Consider the following 16,330-nt stretch of genomic DNA (forward strand, 5'->3'; position numbering starts at 1 on the left):
GCTGACAGCATGGAACCTGCTTGGGATTCTCTCTCTCTCTCTCTCTGCCCCTCCCCTGCTCTCTTTTTCAAAATAAGTAAATAAACTTTAAAAACAATAAAATAAACCTAAACACTAAAAAAAGAAGAAAAAGCAGGTTCTCAAATAATTGTACACCAATGTTCATAAAAGCATTATTCACAATGGCCAAAGAGTAGAAGCAAAGGGTGCATCAATGGATAAGTGGGTAAATAAAATGTGGTATACATACAATGGAATATTATTCAGTCCTTAAAAAAAATAGGAAGGAGGAGCTCCTGGCTGGCTCAGTCAGTGGAGCATGTGACTCTTGATCTTAGGGTTTTGAGTTTGAGCCCCACATTGAGTACAGAGATAACTTAAGAAAAAAAAGGAAAAAAGGATATTCTGATACATAACACAACACAGAACCTTGAGGACATTATGCTAAGTAAAATAAGTTGGTTATAAAAGTGCAAATATTGCTTAATTTCTCTTATATAAAGTTCCTATAGTAGTCAAACTCATAGACACAGAAAGCAGAATGGTGACTGCCAGGGGCTGAGGGGAGGAGGGAACGAGTTACTGTTTCAGTTTCAATTGAAGAATATGAAAGAGATGGCTCATAGTGATAGTGGCACAACAATGTGGGCTTACTTAATGCCACAGAAACATAGACTTAAAAATAGTTAAAATGGTAAATTTTATGTTATGTATATTTTCTTGAAATTTTCCTTTAAAAAGGCAAAGTGGAAAAAGACCCCAAAGAAATTTCACATTGAGGTAAGGAGGGGTTTGACACACTAAAGTCGCACTTACCTAAAATCACAGCAGCCCCAAATAGTAATCTTAATATTTCGTTACAAATATCTGAATCTGCTCAACAAAGACTTCCTTACTGCATTGCGGTTCACCAAGCCCAGCTATGACCTAATGCAAAACCTCACTTGGCAACACAAACCAAGTTAGGGCAAAACAGATGATTAACCACATGGGATTCAGTGTTGGGTTTTTTATTTCTAGCTGTAGTCTTAAGAGATTAGGGAACAGCAACTATTAGAATAATATGTAATACTCCCAGTCACTGGGGAAACGATATTATAGCAGCCTCATTTTGGTGCTTTGTTTTAATCTGCATAATGCTTTTCATTCTCTGTAATGGGGGATCAGCAGGGTCTGATTAACACAAGAAAGGTCATTACTGATAAATTCTAACCCAGGCGATAATGTAAGCCTGCCGGTCTGCCACTTCTGAGCAGACAACTGGACTAGAAGCTTATTTTCATGTACTTCTTGCTACTCAAGAGTCATCAGCCCAGTGCCTCTGCTCCTATCATTTGATTGCTTCGGTCCATATATACTTTTCATTAGACTAACTTGCATCCTTCAGCTGAAGTGCTTTGTGTCAAACCGTTCTTCCCCTCAACTCATCAGTACCCTTTCTGATAAAAGAACTGTGACTAAGGCAAATTCTGTAGCTCAAACAGGGTCATGGGCAAGAGGATTTGGGGGGACTCTGCCTGGCTGAGCGAGACCTTACATTCCCTTTCCAACCCTAACTCTGGACATCAACAGTGAATGTGCTCTCCCTGATTACTGCCTGAGGGCTTTTTTCCCATGACATTCAGAATTCTATATGCAGCCTGCTCCAAAGGGTGTTATGCTCAATGAACCCCCCTATCTAGAGACTGCTGAGAGCTATTCTTGTTCCCTAGCCTCCCTAGCAGAGTGTACATTTAAAGCTTTCCTCCTCCTCCTCCTTTTTTTTTTTTTTTTTTTTTTTTTTGGAGGGAACATTTTTTAGGGTGAAGGAAAACAGCTACATAAGCACATAAGCAGGAAGTAGGGGGAGGACGGCTTCAGCATCGAAACAAAAAGATCATGGAGCAAACAGAGGGACGAGAGGCAAACTCACAAGGTGAACAATTATGAGACTTACAAAGAAATGCAATAAATTCTCATTCCAAACCCCAAGCTTGTTACTAACCACAGTAATATCTAAAAAGTCATTCTTGGGGTGCCTGGGTGGCTCAGTCGGTTGAGCCTCCGACTTCAGTTCAGGTCATGATCTCACGGTTCTTGAGTTCGAGCCCCGCGTCGGGCTCTGTGCTGACAGCTCAGAGCCTGGAGCCTGCTTCAGATCCTGTGTCTCCCTCTCTCTCTGACCCTCCCCCATTCATGCTCTGTCTGTCTCTGTCTCAAAAATAAATAAACATTAAAAAAAAAAAAATTAAAAAGTCATTCTTGCCAGTCCTGGAAGCCTAATGGATAAAAGGTCATCATCAAAGAAAAACTAAACTTTAGGTTAATGCATTCCAAATAAAAGAAAAATTTAATATATTAATCATAGAGTTAAAACTTTATCCACCTTAAGAAAATTACAGATCAGAAGAAAAACCTATTTGCAGTGATTCAGCCACTATTTCTGTGAGCAACCAGAGAATAGGATTGTGAACTTGGTGCTAATAAAATGCTAATTAAGTGAAAAGCATTAAGATGTTAACTTGAATAGATTCATTAAAGGGCTTCAAATTACTTACCTTGAAAGTTGGTTAGATGAAGGTCAGATTTTAGTCTCACATTTTTCTTTTTCTCTTTTGGCTAATTAGGTTAATAGTCAGCAGACCTCATCCTAAAGTATATGACCTCACTGGGGTAATCTGCTAAGTGGTGGCAAGAAATATTTAGCATAGGTGTCTCCAAGCAGAACTTCCCAAATGCCTTCCTTCCAGTCCTGTACGTGGCCCCTCAGAGTATTTTTCCTTTGTGGCCCAGCTGATGCGTGAAGGCATTTGAAGTAACAATTATACAAAGTGGATTTTCTTTTCAAAGTGGTATTTTAAAGATGGAGCAATAATATTTTATTTTCTTGAGGCAAAGCAAAGAACAACCTGCCCATGGAAAGGAACAAACACAGGGCTCTGTATGTTAATGACCTCAGGTGTTCTAATAAAATCAGTAGTTTCTCAAAAATACTAATTTGAAAAGATATATGCACTCCTATGTTTCCTGCAGCATTATTTACGTTGGCCAAGATACAGAAGCAACCTAAGTGTCCTTCAAGAGATAAAGGGATAAATTTGTGGTATATATACAAATATACTCTCACACAATGGAATATTACTCAGCCATAAAAAAGAATGAAATCTTGTCATTGGCAACAACATAGATGAACCTAGAGGATATTATGCTAAGTGAAATAAGTCAGAGAAAGACAAATACCATATGATTTCACTTACATATGAAATCTAAAAAACAAAACCAAAACAGCAAATAAACAAAAATAGACTAATAAATACAGACAATACACTGGTGGTTGCCAGATGGGTGGGGTTGGGGATTGATGGTATAGGTGAAGGAGATTAAAAGGTACAAATGTCCAGTTATAAAATAAGTAAGTCACGAGGATGAAAAGTACAGCACAGGCAATACAATCAATAATACTATAATAGCTTTGTATGGTAACAGACAGTAACTACACTTATCATGGTGAGCCCTGCACCATGAACAGAACTGTCAAATCACTATGTCGTATACCTGAAACTGATATAACATTGTATGTCAACTATAATTCAATTCAAAAAATAGCAGTTTCTAAGCAGCTGCATTTTAAGAATCTCTCTGAAGGATCAAACAGGAAGAGAGAGACAAATTGTTTAAACACAAATAACTCTGACAATTAAAGAACTAGCATGACTAAGCCACGAAAGACAAGTGAAAAGCAAACAGACTGACACTTGAGCAAATTTAGGCCTCCAAGCATGTGGAGGCAATTTTAATTTTCACTGTCACAATCTAAACTCCAAAGAACAGAAAAGTCTGCAGCCTTGCTTTTCACCTGCTGGTAAGATACTATGTTAATGTTGCTGTTAGATGTATTGCATTCCAGAAGATCTCAAAGACATAACTTGTAGTTGTCATCAACCGCCAAACCTGTTTGAGACCCTCTCAACTGTTAGATGTCTGAAAATTTCACATGCAGCCCAAACCCTTCCCCTGGTTATCAAAGAACATACTACGGGAGAGGTGGCTAAGAGTTCATTCACTCTTCCTTAGAAATCCCTTCCAGGTATGGGATCAGCACGAACAATCTTTATGACAACAGAAGTAAATGTTGCACACTATCATAGTTTTACTGCTAAGCCTTTATATACCCTTGATAATAAACTTGGTGGCCAATAGTTAAACATCCCACAGTATCCCTGGGAGACCCAAGGGGCCAATTTTCTGACACGTGTTGGGCTCCATGCTGATAGCACGGAGCCTGCTTGGGATTCTTTCTCCCTCTCTCTCTACCCCTCCCTCACTTGCATGCGGACGTCCATGCACATGCTCTCTCTTAAAAAAATAAACTTAAGGGGCGCCTGGGTGGCTCAGTTGGTTAAGAGTCCAACTTCGGCTCAGGTCATGATCTCGCAGTCCGTGAGTTCGAGCCCCAGATTGGGCTCTGTGCTGACAGCTCGGAGCCTGGAGCCTGCTTCCAATTCTGAGTCTCCCTGTGTCTCTGCCCCTCCCCTGCTCATGCTCTGTCTCACTCTCTCTCTCTCTCTCTGTAAAAAATAAACATTAAAAAATAATAATAATAAACTCAAAAAAAAAGTCTGCCCACAAAAAAAAAAGCAAAACATCTTTTAAGGTTGTTAACATCTTAACTTTTTATACAAGGGACAAATGAAGACACACTTAGGAAACATTCTAAGGAAGGCTCAAAATGCTAGACCTAAAAACAGTATGCAATTCCTCAAAAAATTAAACACAGAATTATCACATGATCCACCAATTCCACCCCTAGATATATTCCCAGAAGAAGTGAAAGCAGGGACTGGAGGGACTGTACACCCATGTACAAACAACTAAAAGGTGGAAGCAACCCACTTGGGATTTCATCAGTGGATGAATGGATAAACAAAACGTGGCATATACATGCAATTGGAATATTATTCGGCCTTAAAAAGGAAGGAAATTCTGACACTTGCTACAACGGAGAAGAATCTTAAATATATTATGCTAAGTGAAATGGCCAGTATCTTAAGAGTTGACAAAGTGCTCTCACATACATTATATAATTCTCACAACTATTTCCCTGTGAAACGTGACCTCCATTTTGCAGATAGTAGAAAGAGGTCCAGAGAAGATAAGTAACTTGCTCAAGGTCACACATTAAGTGGTAGCCACAAAAATTTTTAAATTTTTTTTTTTTCAACGTTTATTTATTTTTGGGACAGAGAGAGACAAAGCATGAACGGGGGAGGGGCAGAGAGAGAGGGAGACACAGAATCGGAAACAGGCTCCAGGCTCTGAGCCATCAGCCCAGAGCCTGACGCGGGGCTCGAACTCACGGACCGCGAGATCGTGACCTGGCTGAAGTCGGACGCTGAAGTCGGACCCAGGTGCCCCAAGTGGTAGCCACAAAAATTTTAAATCCAGTTTCTCTAATTCAAATTTCCATGCTCCTTTCAATACATCATACTGAGTTTTCTGTTTACCTCCATGGCAACTCTATAGGACCATTACCGTACAGAAGAAAGAGCCCTGGAGCGCCAGGCCGGCTCTGTTGGTGGAGTGTATGGCTCTTGATCTCAGGATTGGGAGATCGAGCCCCAAGTTGGGTGCAGGGATTTCTTAAACATAAAGAACTTCCAGAAGAAAGAGCCCTGAGTCCTGGGCTTGGGAGTTAAAGGACCTATGATTCTCAGCTTTGCCAAATAACAACTGTGGGACTTTCTGCAATTCACAATATCTTTGAGACTCAGTTTCCTCATTGGAAAAAGTGTATTTTTAAAAGTTTGTAATATACTCTTTAGAGTTTGAATATCGAAGAAGAAGACAGTATATAAAAGAGCACAAAGTTTAGCACTTGGTAAGTGAAAATAAATGTCAGAAAGAAAAAAAAGTAAACTTTAGCTGGCTTAGCATCACCGGTATTTTGCCCTTATCTGGCCTTAGTGATAAGTGACATCCAAACGCATTTTTCCTGTATTCTCTTGAGAAAAATGACTGGATCCTTGATACTTCTGACATATACTCCCAAGTGAAATACATTAGCAACAGTGAAAATGATGTAACTATTCTCTGCAGCAAGTTCATCAAGGAAATGTGAGGAATGAAAGTCAAGGTATAGGCCTGACAGACACTTGCAAAGAAAAGAAAGAGGTCATGGTTATAGGCATCTGCTCAAAGTTCAGCCCAATGCTTTCTGGGCTATTCAGAAAAGCACAGGCCAAAAGCTTCAATCAGCTATTTGACGGCCCTTGGGAAGAATAAGGACAGTGGCCAAGCCAGAAGCCACTGAAAGGGAAAGCAACAAAGTAGAAGATAAAGCAAGCATAAAGGAATGTGATCAAGGAAACAGGTCCCAGATGAAAAGGAGCTGCCTGGAAAGCCTAAGTAAATACATGAATAAATAAACACAACATAAATTATACTGGTATGAACTTCATACTCTAGCCCAGAATCTGGAGCTTCTTTCAAACACCCACATTTGTCATACTGCCCTTGGGTCACAAAGGGATATTTGGGGGAAGGCAGTTTGTAATTCCTGATTCTTATAGAAAATCACATTTATCATAAGCCCTCACTACAGTATCTGGTTTATTTGCTAGGTACGGATATGTATTTGTGAGATTTATAAAACTGTGTTTGCGGCAAAATGTCTCTGGGGTCAGGTAAGGCAGATCAACCTTCAGTGCAATCTTGTTAGCACATCTCACCCCCATGCCCCCTCATTCCAGCTCTCCCAACACACACATTTCACACTTTTCCTTTTGTTCCCAGACGTGCCAAATACTGCTGTAAATCACTAAGGGACATTTTACCTTTAAAAAAGGGAAAGAGAGAGAGAGGAAAAAAGAATAGAAAAGAAAGATACAGAAATAAACACTAAATCCCAGCTCTGTCACATATAAGAATTTATACCAAGTTGTAGACGTGCATTACTATTGCTGGGAATGTCTGGCAAGGCTTACATCTGGAGCTAAATCAAGTTTCCCCATCTGTTGGGTTTGCCTCTTCTACTCAGTGTTAATTTTTCAATTGTTTGCAAGAACAATTTAATAAATGTTGAGAAAATGGGAAATGATAGGCACAAAGGGAGCGAGGAATGTAAGGAAAGTGAGCTTGAGATTTCATGATACTGAAAGCACATTCTCTCCATTTACAAACAGCTCACTCCTATGAGTATGTGGTATTTCCTCAAGACCCTAAACCAAACTCCATGCCTGAATCAGTTTTACCCAATACATATAGCACTCTGTAATTGCCTTGCTGTTTCATAAGGAAACTAAAATAACTTAGCCCCATGAGCTCCATTTGCCTCTGTTTACCACAAATAGAAAGAGCCATGTAAAGCAAAACGTCAAAGTTCCAGATCCCCATGAGTCATTCACTGAACTCACGGAGGATGGCAGAAAAAATTTTTCAGAGAAAATGGCCTATACACAGAAAACACTTTGGCAACAGCGATGCTTGAAAAGGGCTTGCAACCGTCTCTTGGTAAGAAAATTCATAGTACAGCACTGTGAGTTATTTCAATATGACAATATGAAAGTCTCACGCATTCCTGCTTTTCTTGATCAAGTACGACATTTCTTCCACTCCTACAGGCATCAGGGTTTAAAATAGCAGTGGTGTTCAACACACTCCACTCAGAAAGGTACAATAAACCTCAAGATGAGCCAAGGAGCTCTGAGAGGGGTAAATTCTCATTCCTTACCTGATATTAACCAATGCATGCGTCACCTTGCTAGCTGCTTCTTTCCATTGGCCTGCATTGGTAGAAAGCCTCAGAACTGTAAGGAAGAAAAGAACAAAGATCTGTCAGATTCCTGGTACAAAATACAAATATGAGGGATAAAGACACATCTCAGAAGAATACTATTAGAATAACCAAACGGAGCCTATACCAAGGTTCTGATTAAAACATCCTCATCTCAGAGAAAAATATAAGGGCTTATTCTCAACTATCTTCACCAGGATTTTTTTCTTCTCTAAATTTTTTTCACTTTCTATCAAAATACTCCTCTTCTACACTGGGTTCCCCTCCATCTACTCCCTACTAACAGGTTTCCATACTTGGTTTTTACATTCGTTTAAAATATACACTGAGGTGGTAATATGAGGCTAACCTGGCTGCCACAGTTATCATTTCCGTATTTGCTGGGGCTGATTCAGTGGAAGTGGCTGGCTGATTAAGTATCCCCTCCTGCTCCAAACATATCTTTCTCCCAAAGGTCTAAGCTGGGTCAAACAGAACAAATAATCTTGCTAGATAGAGGATGGTCATGTTTCAATCAAGGAGTAACCTGTTTGGGGCGCCTGGGTGGCTCAGTTGGTTAAGTGTCTGACTTCAGCTCAGGTCATGATCTCACCGTTCAGGAGTTCAAGCCCCGCGTTGGGCTCTGTGTTGACAGCTCAGATCCTGGAGCCAGAACTCTCTCTGACCCTCCACTGCTCATGCTCTCTCTCTCTCTCTCTCTCTCTCTCAAAAATAAATAAACATCCAAAATAAAAAATAAAAAAATAAAAAAAAAGACGTAACCTGTCTTAGCTCTTCTGATTTAACTGTGTGACCTGCAACATGAATCAACAGGAATATTCTTCCCTTTCTGACCAGATTCTATCTCTTTTCCACACTTACCAATAGGAGGAAAGACAATGGAAATATAGAATATCCTCTATCATGCTGAACTTCAGGACCATACAGTACAGTACTGATATAATTTTAGAAAAGAGACAGAGGCTCAGTCGGTTGAGCGTCCGACTTCAGCTCAGGTCACGATCTCACGGTCCGTGAGTTCGAGCCCCGCGTCGGGCTCTGGGCTGATGGCTCAGAGCCTGGAGCCTGCTTCCGATTCTGTGTCTCCCTCTCTCTCTGCCCCTCCCCCGTTCATGCTCTGTCTCTCTCTGTCTCAAAAATAAATAAAAAACGTTAAAAAAAAATTAAAAAAAAAAAAAAAAAAGAAAGAAAAGAGACAAACCAGCACAACTGCACCTTGAAAGAGCAAGCACATGGTGGGCACTCCACGTACATGTGTTTAATGAAGGAATAGCTAATAAGAGCTAAAGTTTACTATGTGTCAAGAAGTGAACCAACTTAGGTTATATGCAATATAGCAAAGAGATGAGGAAAACGGAGACTCAGAGGAGCCAATTGATCTAAGTACATTCACTTGTATGTAACCACGCTAGAGTTCAAACCCAGAGGGTATGACTCTAGGGCATGTGTGTATAGTGAGTGGTTATGAGTATTAACCCTGAAGCTAACTGTCAAAAGTCCAGTTCCAGCCCCTGCCATTTATGAGACAATTATAGCAATCCTTACAGGGAAGGATTTTTGTGAAAATTAAATAAGTTAATATATATAAAGCCTTAGATCAGTGCCTGGCACATAGTAAATGTTATAAGTATTAGCTATTATTATTTAAATAAACTGCCTCCCAAACAAATGAATGAATATATCTGAGATTTTCCCAAAAGAAGGAAAGAGGAGCCTAACAAACATTAAGAAATATGTAATCAATTTGCCCAGGAACTTTGTTTTTTTTTTTTTTTTAAAGATTTATTTATTTTTGAGAGAGAGAGCACAAGTGGGGAAGGGGCAGAGAAGGGGGGACAGAAGATCCAAAGCAGACTGTGTGCTTCAGCAAGACTGATGCAGGGCTCAAACTCACGAATCATGAGATCATGACCTAAGCTGGTCAGATGCTCAACCAACTGAGCCACCCAGGCGCCCCAGCACAGGAACTTGATACCTGAGTACCATCACTACCTACTCCTGCCCAAGATTCCAGCAAGGAGAGCAGCAGCTCTATCGGAGGGAAGGCCTATGGCTGTAGCAGGGAAAGGAAACTCATCTTGCTGCTCTGCATCTGTTCCAGCAATACTCATTTTTATAAATTCATGCAATTTTATGAAAGAGAATATGGAAGCCTTAATAAAACATATTATCAGAACACTGATTTTCTAATTTACAAGATTTAGTGCAGGGGAAGTTGGTATAGTTCCAAGTTAAAGCTCCTCAGTCTGAAATCCAGTTTTACCCAGTGTACATGCAAATTTATTCATGTAATGAACACAACTGTTTCAGCAAGTCAGACGTATCTCTTCCAACTCAACTGTGGAACTAATGAGATAGCTTTGTTTTTCACGAGATCCTCTACTAGATCACAGATTCTCTGATGGTGGGGACCAAAACATATATGGAACTGAGCTGAATCTTCCGCTCTTTATTTCAGAGAGGTATTTAACTCTGTACATGGATTATTTCTCTGTAACATTCTGTCAGCGCTGTTCCTTAGTGAACAAGTGCCAGATGACATCATCAATGCGTTTCCTTTGGAAATGCCATAGGCTTTTATATTCTTTTCTAGGTTACCAAATTTAAACACAAAATTATTTCAAAATGCCCTAAAAGCCTCAAGCTAAGGTAATCATTTATGTTGTAAATTATGGTTCACAAAAATAACATATTACACAGCCATTTTAAAAAGAGACGTTAAGTAATAGTAAAAACTGGAAACAACCATAATTTCCATGAAAAGAATAAATAAACTAAACCCACACTATACAAAAAAAAGAGAGAAAGACTTAAGAGAACTACAAAAGAAGGAAAATATTTTATGACATATAGTTTTAAAAAACATAAAATAGAAGGATAACATGATTACAACTATGTAAAACTATGCATACATGTAGGCTAATACGTAACTATGAAAACAATGGTAGTAGTAGAAAAAAGAGATTGTAAAAGTTTTTAGTTTTTCCATCTTGCTTTTTCTTAAGTATTTGTAATAATCTTTTTTAATAAAAAAAAAAGTTCAAAATATGGCATCATTCATTCACGGTTCAGAGCAGCTCCTGTGGAGGGCCTTCCTATTCAGTGGACTTCACTGCAGAAAACTATCATAGGAATATTAAGTGTGTGCTTTTATCAAAAATGTTTCAGTGAGCCTTCCTCTTCTAGCATGACAGGAGAACAAGACGTAATCTATCCTCCTACCTTAAATAACAGAACAGTAGATGAAATATATGAAACAACAATCACCAGACACTGGACAACAGGCATACAGAACTGTGATCCCTGAAGAAAAAAAACAACAACAAGGTGAGCCCCACTATTACCCCAGCTTCCTGCATGAAGAAGTTTTCTAGCCTGTGGGGCAGGGAGGAGGAACCTAAACAGAATCCATAAGTCATGCCAAGCTGAGGACATAGAGATCAACATTTGGAGAGGCCAAGACACCTAGAATTTGTGGGTGAGAGTACTATAGAAGAGGGAGTTTGACAGAGAGCTCTGGAGGTCTACAGAAGGGTCCTCTTACACCTTTAACTGAATATTGATCCACATACATGGAAGAGGAAAATACTCAAGGCTGGGCACAAAGAACCAGTGGAAAGAAAAAGAAATTGTAAAGCTCATGGAGGGTACCACAAATAAAATAATTTGTCTTACCACCACTCATACATGGGTTGTCAGACAGAATCTGCAGATGAGTACTGCATTAGTAATGGAGCCAAATTAGTCCATATGAAAGATTGCTCTCAACCTCCCCTGACAACCCTTAAATGCAAACCTAAAAGGATAAAACTGATTCCACATAACGCAACCCCACTCTAAATTTTTTTTAACGTTTATTCATTTTTGAGAGATGGAGAGAGACAGAGCATGAGTGGGGGAGGGTCAAGAGAAAGAAGGAGACACAGAATCTGAAGAAAGCTCCAGGCTCCAAGATGTCAGCGCAGAGGCCGACGCAGGGCTCAAACCCATGAACCATGAGATCATGACCTGAGCTGAGGTCGCACGCTTAACTGACTGAGCCATTCAGGCGCCCCAAAACAAGCCCATTCTAAAACAAAGGTTAACATTATATAAAAATATGTCACAAAATCTAGCACTCATAACATTAAAATCACAATGTTCAAAATCCAATTTTAAAATGACCGGGCATTCAAAGAAACAGAAAAACATAAACCATAAAGAGAAAAATCAGTTAATAGAAATAGATCTAAACATGAAGAAAAATAGCAGAATTAGCAGAAAAGGACACTAAAACAACTATTGTAAATATGCTCCATATTCTCAGGAAAATTGAGGAAAATACAAATACAATGAGGAAAGTAATGGACATATTAAAAAGAAGTCCAAACAGAACTTTTAAGGAAGAAATAAACCTTGTGGAATGCAAACTACACTGGAAAAAATGAACTAAGATTACTGAGATTAATGGCATATTTAAAAAATACAGAAGAGGCATCTAAATTGGGAAGGAAGAAGTAAAGCTATCACTATTTGCAGAGACATGATACTATATACAGAAACACTAAAGACTCCACCAAAAAACTACTAGAACCAATACATAAGTTCAGTATAGTAGCAAGATACAAAATTAATATACAGAAATATGCTGTGTTTTCATACACTAATAACTAACAATCAGAAATAGAAATTAAGAAAACAATCTCATTTACAATTGCATCAAAAAGAATAAAATACCTAGGAATAAATTTAACTTAGGAGGTAAAAGACCTGTACTCTAAGAACTCTAAGACACTGATGAAAGAAACTGAAGAGGACACAAATAAATGGAAAGATATACCATGCTCATGGACTGGAAGAATTAAATCTATTAAAATGCCCATACTACCCAAAGCCATCTACAGATTCAATGCAATCCCTATCCAAATACCAACAGCATTTTTCACAGAAATAGAACAAATAATCATAAAATTTGTATGGAACCACTAAAGACCCTGAATAGCCAAAGCAATCTTGAGAAAGAAGAGCAAACCTGGAGGTATCCTGCCCCCCAGATTTCAACTTTTACTACAAAGCTACAGTGACGAAAACAGCATGGTACTAGCACAAAACAGAGACACAGATCAATGAAACAGAGTAGAGAACTCAGAAATAAATTGACGTCTATATGGTCAATTAATCTATGACAATGGAGGCAAAATATACAATGGAGAAGAGACAGTCTCTTTAATAAACGGTGTTGGGAAAACTGGATAGCTAAATGTAAAAAAGAAAGAAAGAAAAGAAAGAAAGCAAGGAAGGAAGGAAGGAAGGAAGGAAGGAAGGAAGAAAGAAAGAAAGAAAGAAAGAAAGAAAGAAAGAAAGAAAGAAAGAAAGAAAGAAACTGGACCATTTTCTTACACCATACACAATAAACTCAAAATGGATTCAAGACCAAAATGGAACACCCAAAACCATAAAACTCCTAAAAGAAAATATAGGCAGTATTGATTGGAAGAACAAATATTGCTAAAATGTTGATACTACCCAAAGCAAGATACATATTCAATGAAATCCCTATCAAAATAACACCAGCATTCTTCACAGAGCTAGAACAAACAATCCTAAAATTTGTATGGAACCAGAAAAGACGCCAAATAGCCAAAGCAGTCCTGAAAAAGAAAACACAATCTGGAAGCATCACAATTCCAGACTTCAAGCTGTACTACAAAGCTGTAATCATCAAGACAGTATGGTACTGGCACAAAAACAGATAGATCAATAGAACAGAATAGGGAACCCAGAAATGGACCTACAAACGTATGGCCAACTAATCTTTGACAAAGCAGGAAAGAATATCCAATGGAAAAAAGACAATCTCTTCACCAAAAGGTAGTGGGAAAACTGGACAAGCAGAAAAATGAACCTGGACCACTTTCTTACATCATACACAAAAATAAACTTAAAATGGATGAAAGACCTAAACGTAAGAAAGGAAGCCATCAAAATCCTAGAGGAGAAAAAAGGCAAAAACTTCTTTGACCTCGGCTGCAGCAATTTCTTACTTGACATGTTTCCAAAAGCAAGGGAAATAAAAGCAAAAATGAACTATTGGGACCTCATCAAGATAAAAAGCTTCTGCACAGCAAAGGAAACAGTCAACAAAACTAAAAGGCAACTGACAGAAAGGAGAAGATATTTGCAAATGACATATCTGATAAAGGGTTAGTATCAAAAATCTATAAAGAACTTACCAAACTCAACACCTGAAAAATGAATAATCCAGTGAAGAAATGGGCAGAAGATATGAATAGATATTCTTCCATAGAAGACATCCAAATGGCTAACAGACACATGAAAAGATGCTCAACACTGCTCATCATCAGGGAAATATACATCAAAACTACATTGAGATACCACCTCACACCAGTCAGAGTGGCTAAAATTAACAACTCAGGAACAACAGATATTGGCAAGGATATGAAGAAAGGGAAACCCTCTTGCATTGCTGGTGGGAATGCAACTGGTACAGCCACTCTGGAAAACAGTGTGGAGGTCCTAAAAAATTAAAGATTGAATTACCCTATGACCCAGCAATAGCACTAATAGGAATTTATCCAAAGGATACAGGAGTGCTAATTCAAAGGGGCACATATACCCCGAGGTTTACAGCAGCACTATCAACAATAGTCAAATTATGGAAAGAGACCAAGCATCCAGCAACTGGTAAATGAATAAGGAGATGTGATACACAAACACACACACACACACACACACACACACACACACACACACACACACACAGGAATACTACTTGGCAATGAAAAAGAATGAAATCTTGCCATTTGCAATGTGGATGGAACTGGAGGGTATTATGCTAAGTGAAATAATTCAGCCAGAGAAAGACAGGTATCATATGTTTTCCCTCATATGGAGAAGTTGAGAAACTTAACAAAGACCATGGGGGAAGGGAAAGAAAAAAAATATATATAGTTACAAACAGAGAGGGATGCAAACCATAGGAGACTTTTAAATACAGAGAACAAACTGAGGGTGGAAGGGAGTGGGGGTGGGGGGGAGGGCAAATGGGTGATGGGCATTGAGGAGGGCACTTGTTGGGATGAGCACTGGGTGTTTTATGCAAGTGATGAATCATGGGAATGTACTCCTGAAGGCAAGAGCACATTGTATACATACAATGTATGTTAACTAACTTGACAATAAATTATATATAAAATTTTTTTTAATAAATAAATAAAACCCACATAAGTGATAAAGGACTAGTAGGCAAAATATACAAAGAAATCTCACATCTCAAAAATAAAAAAACAACCAATTCTCCTTATAGAAGAACTCTAGGGGCACCTAGGTGGCTGAGTCGGTTAAGCATTCGACTTCGGCCCAGGTCACAATCTCATGGTTCACAAGTTTGAGCCTGGCCTCGGGTTCTGTGCTGACAGCTCAGAGCCTGGAGCCTGCTTCAGATTCTGGGTCTCCCTCTCTCTCTACCCCTTCCCCACTTGCACTCTCTCCTTCTCTCAAAAATAAAAAAAACATCAAAAAAAATTTTTTTAAAGAACTCTAAATAATTTATGGAGATACTCTCTCCCCTCAAGGAGGTGGAGCTTAACCTCCCCACAGCTAATACCAACTGTAGTGCTAACTGCATTTACTGACTTGCTTCCAAAGAAAAGAGTACAGAAAGGGAGGAAAAACCACAACTATGCACCAGAGAAACTTTGCAAACACTACCCTAACCAAGTGATAAAGGTTAATATCACCAGTGATAAGTCATGTTGATAATATACACCCAAATGTAATGAAAAAACCACTCTGACTTTGTGGCATTCTTCCTCAAAACCTAGAACCCCAGTCCAACCCTGAGTAAATCATGAGACAAACCTAAACTGAGGAAGATTCTCCTCAAAACTGTCAAGGTCATGAAAAACAAGGAAACACCAAGAAACTATCAGACAAGAAGAGACTAAAGAGACATTAGGACTAAATGTAACATGGATGGAATCCTGGAATGCAAAAGGGACATTAGAGGAAAAATTAGAATCCAAATAAAGTCTAGGGTTTAGTGTGTGTGTGTGTGTGTGTGTTAAGAAAACACATATCATAAAACTTACCATCTTAACTATTTTTAAGTGTATTGTTCAATAGTGTTAAGTATACTTACATTGTTACAAAACAGGTCTCCAGAACCTTTTTATCTTGAAGAACTGAAGCTCTATACCTATTAAACAACTCCTTTTGCACCCTCACCCATCCCTTGGTAACCACCATTCTTTTTTTTTTTTTTTTTTCAAGTTTACTTATTTATTTTGAAACACAGAGAAAGAACGTGGGAGGAAGAAGGGTAGAGAGAGGGAGGGAGAGAGAGAGAATTTCAAGCAGGCTCTGTGCTGTCAGCACAGAGCCCAATGTGGGGCTTGAACCCACGAATCGTGAGATCATGACCTGAGCCTAGATCCAGAGTCAGATGCTCAACCGACTGAGCCACCCAGGTGCCCCTCTACTTTCTGTATCTATGAATTTGACTACCTTAGATATCTCACATAAGTGGAAGCATACAGTATTGTCCTTTTGTGACTGGCT

General features: G+C 38.9%; 1 protein-coding gene across 2 annotated transcripts in view; it reads right to left on the reverse strand.

The window, feature by feature from the left end:
• ARMH3 (armadillo like helical domain containing 3) overlaps window positions 1–16,330 on the reverse strand; it is a 175,564-nt gene that overhangs the window by 84,536 nt on the left and 74,698 nt on the right. For both annotated transcript variants that reach the window (XM_045438667.1, XM_045438666.1), the window contains exon 23: window positions 7,709–7,784. In XM_045438667.1, coding sequence (XP_045294623.1) covers window positions 7,709–7,784 — 76 coding nt within the window. The remainder of the gene's footprint in view (window positions 1–7,708; window positions 7,785–16,330) is intronic.

Source organism: Leopardus geoffroyi, chromosome D2 (genome assembly GCF_018350155.1).
Source record: "Leopardus geoffroyi isolate Oge1 chromosome D2, O.geoffroyi_Oge1_pat1.0, whole genome shotgun sequence".
Taxonomy (NCBI): Eukaryota; Metazoa; Chordata; class Mammalia; order Carnivora; family Felidae; genus Leopardus; species Leopardus geoffroyi.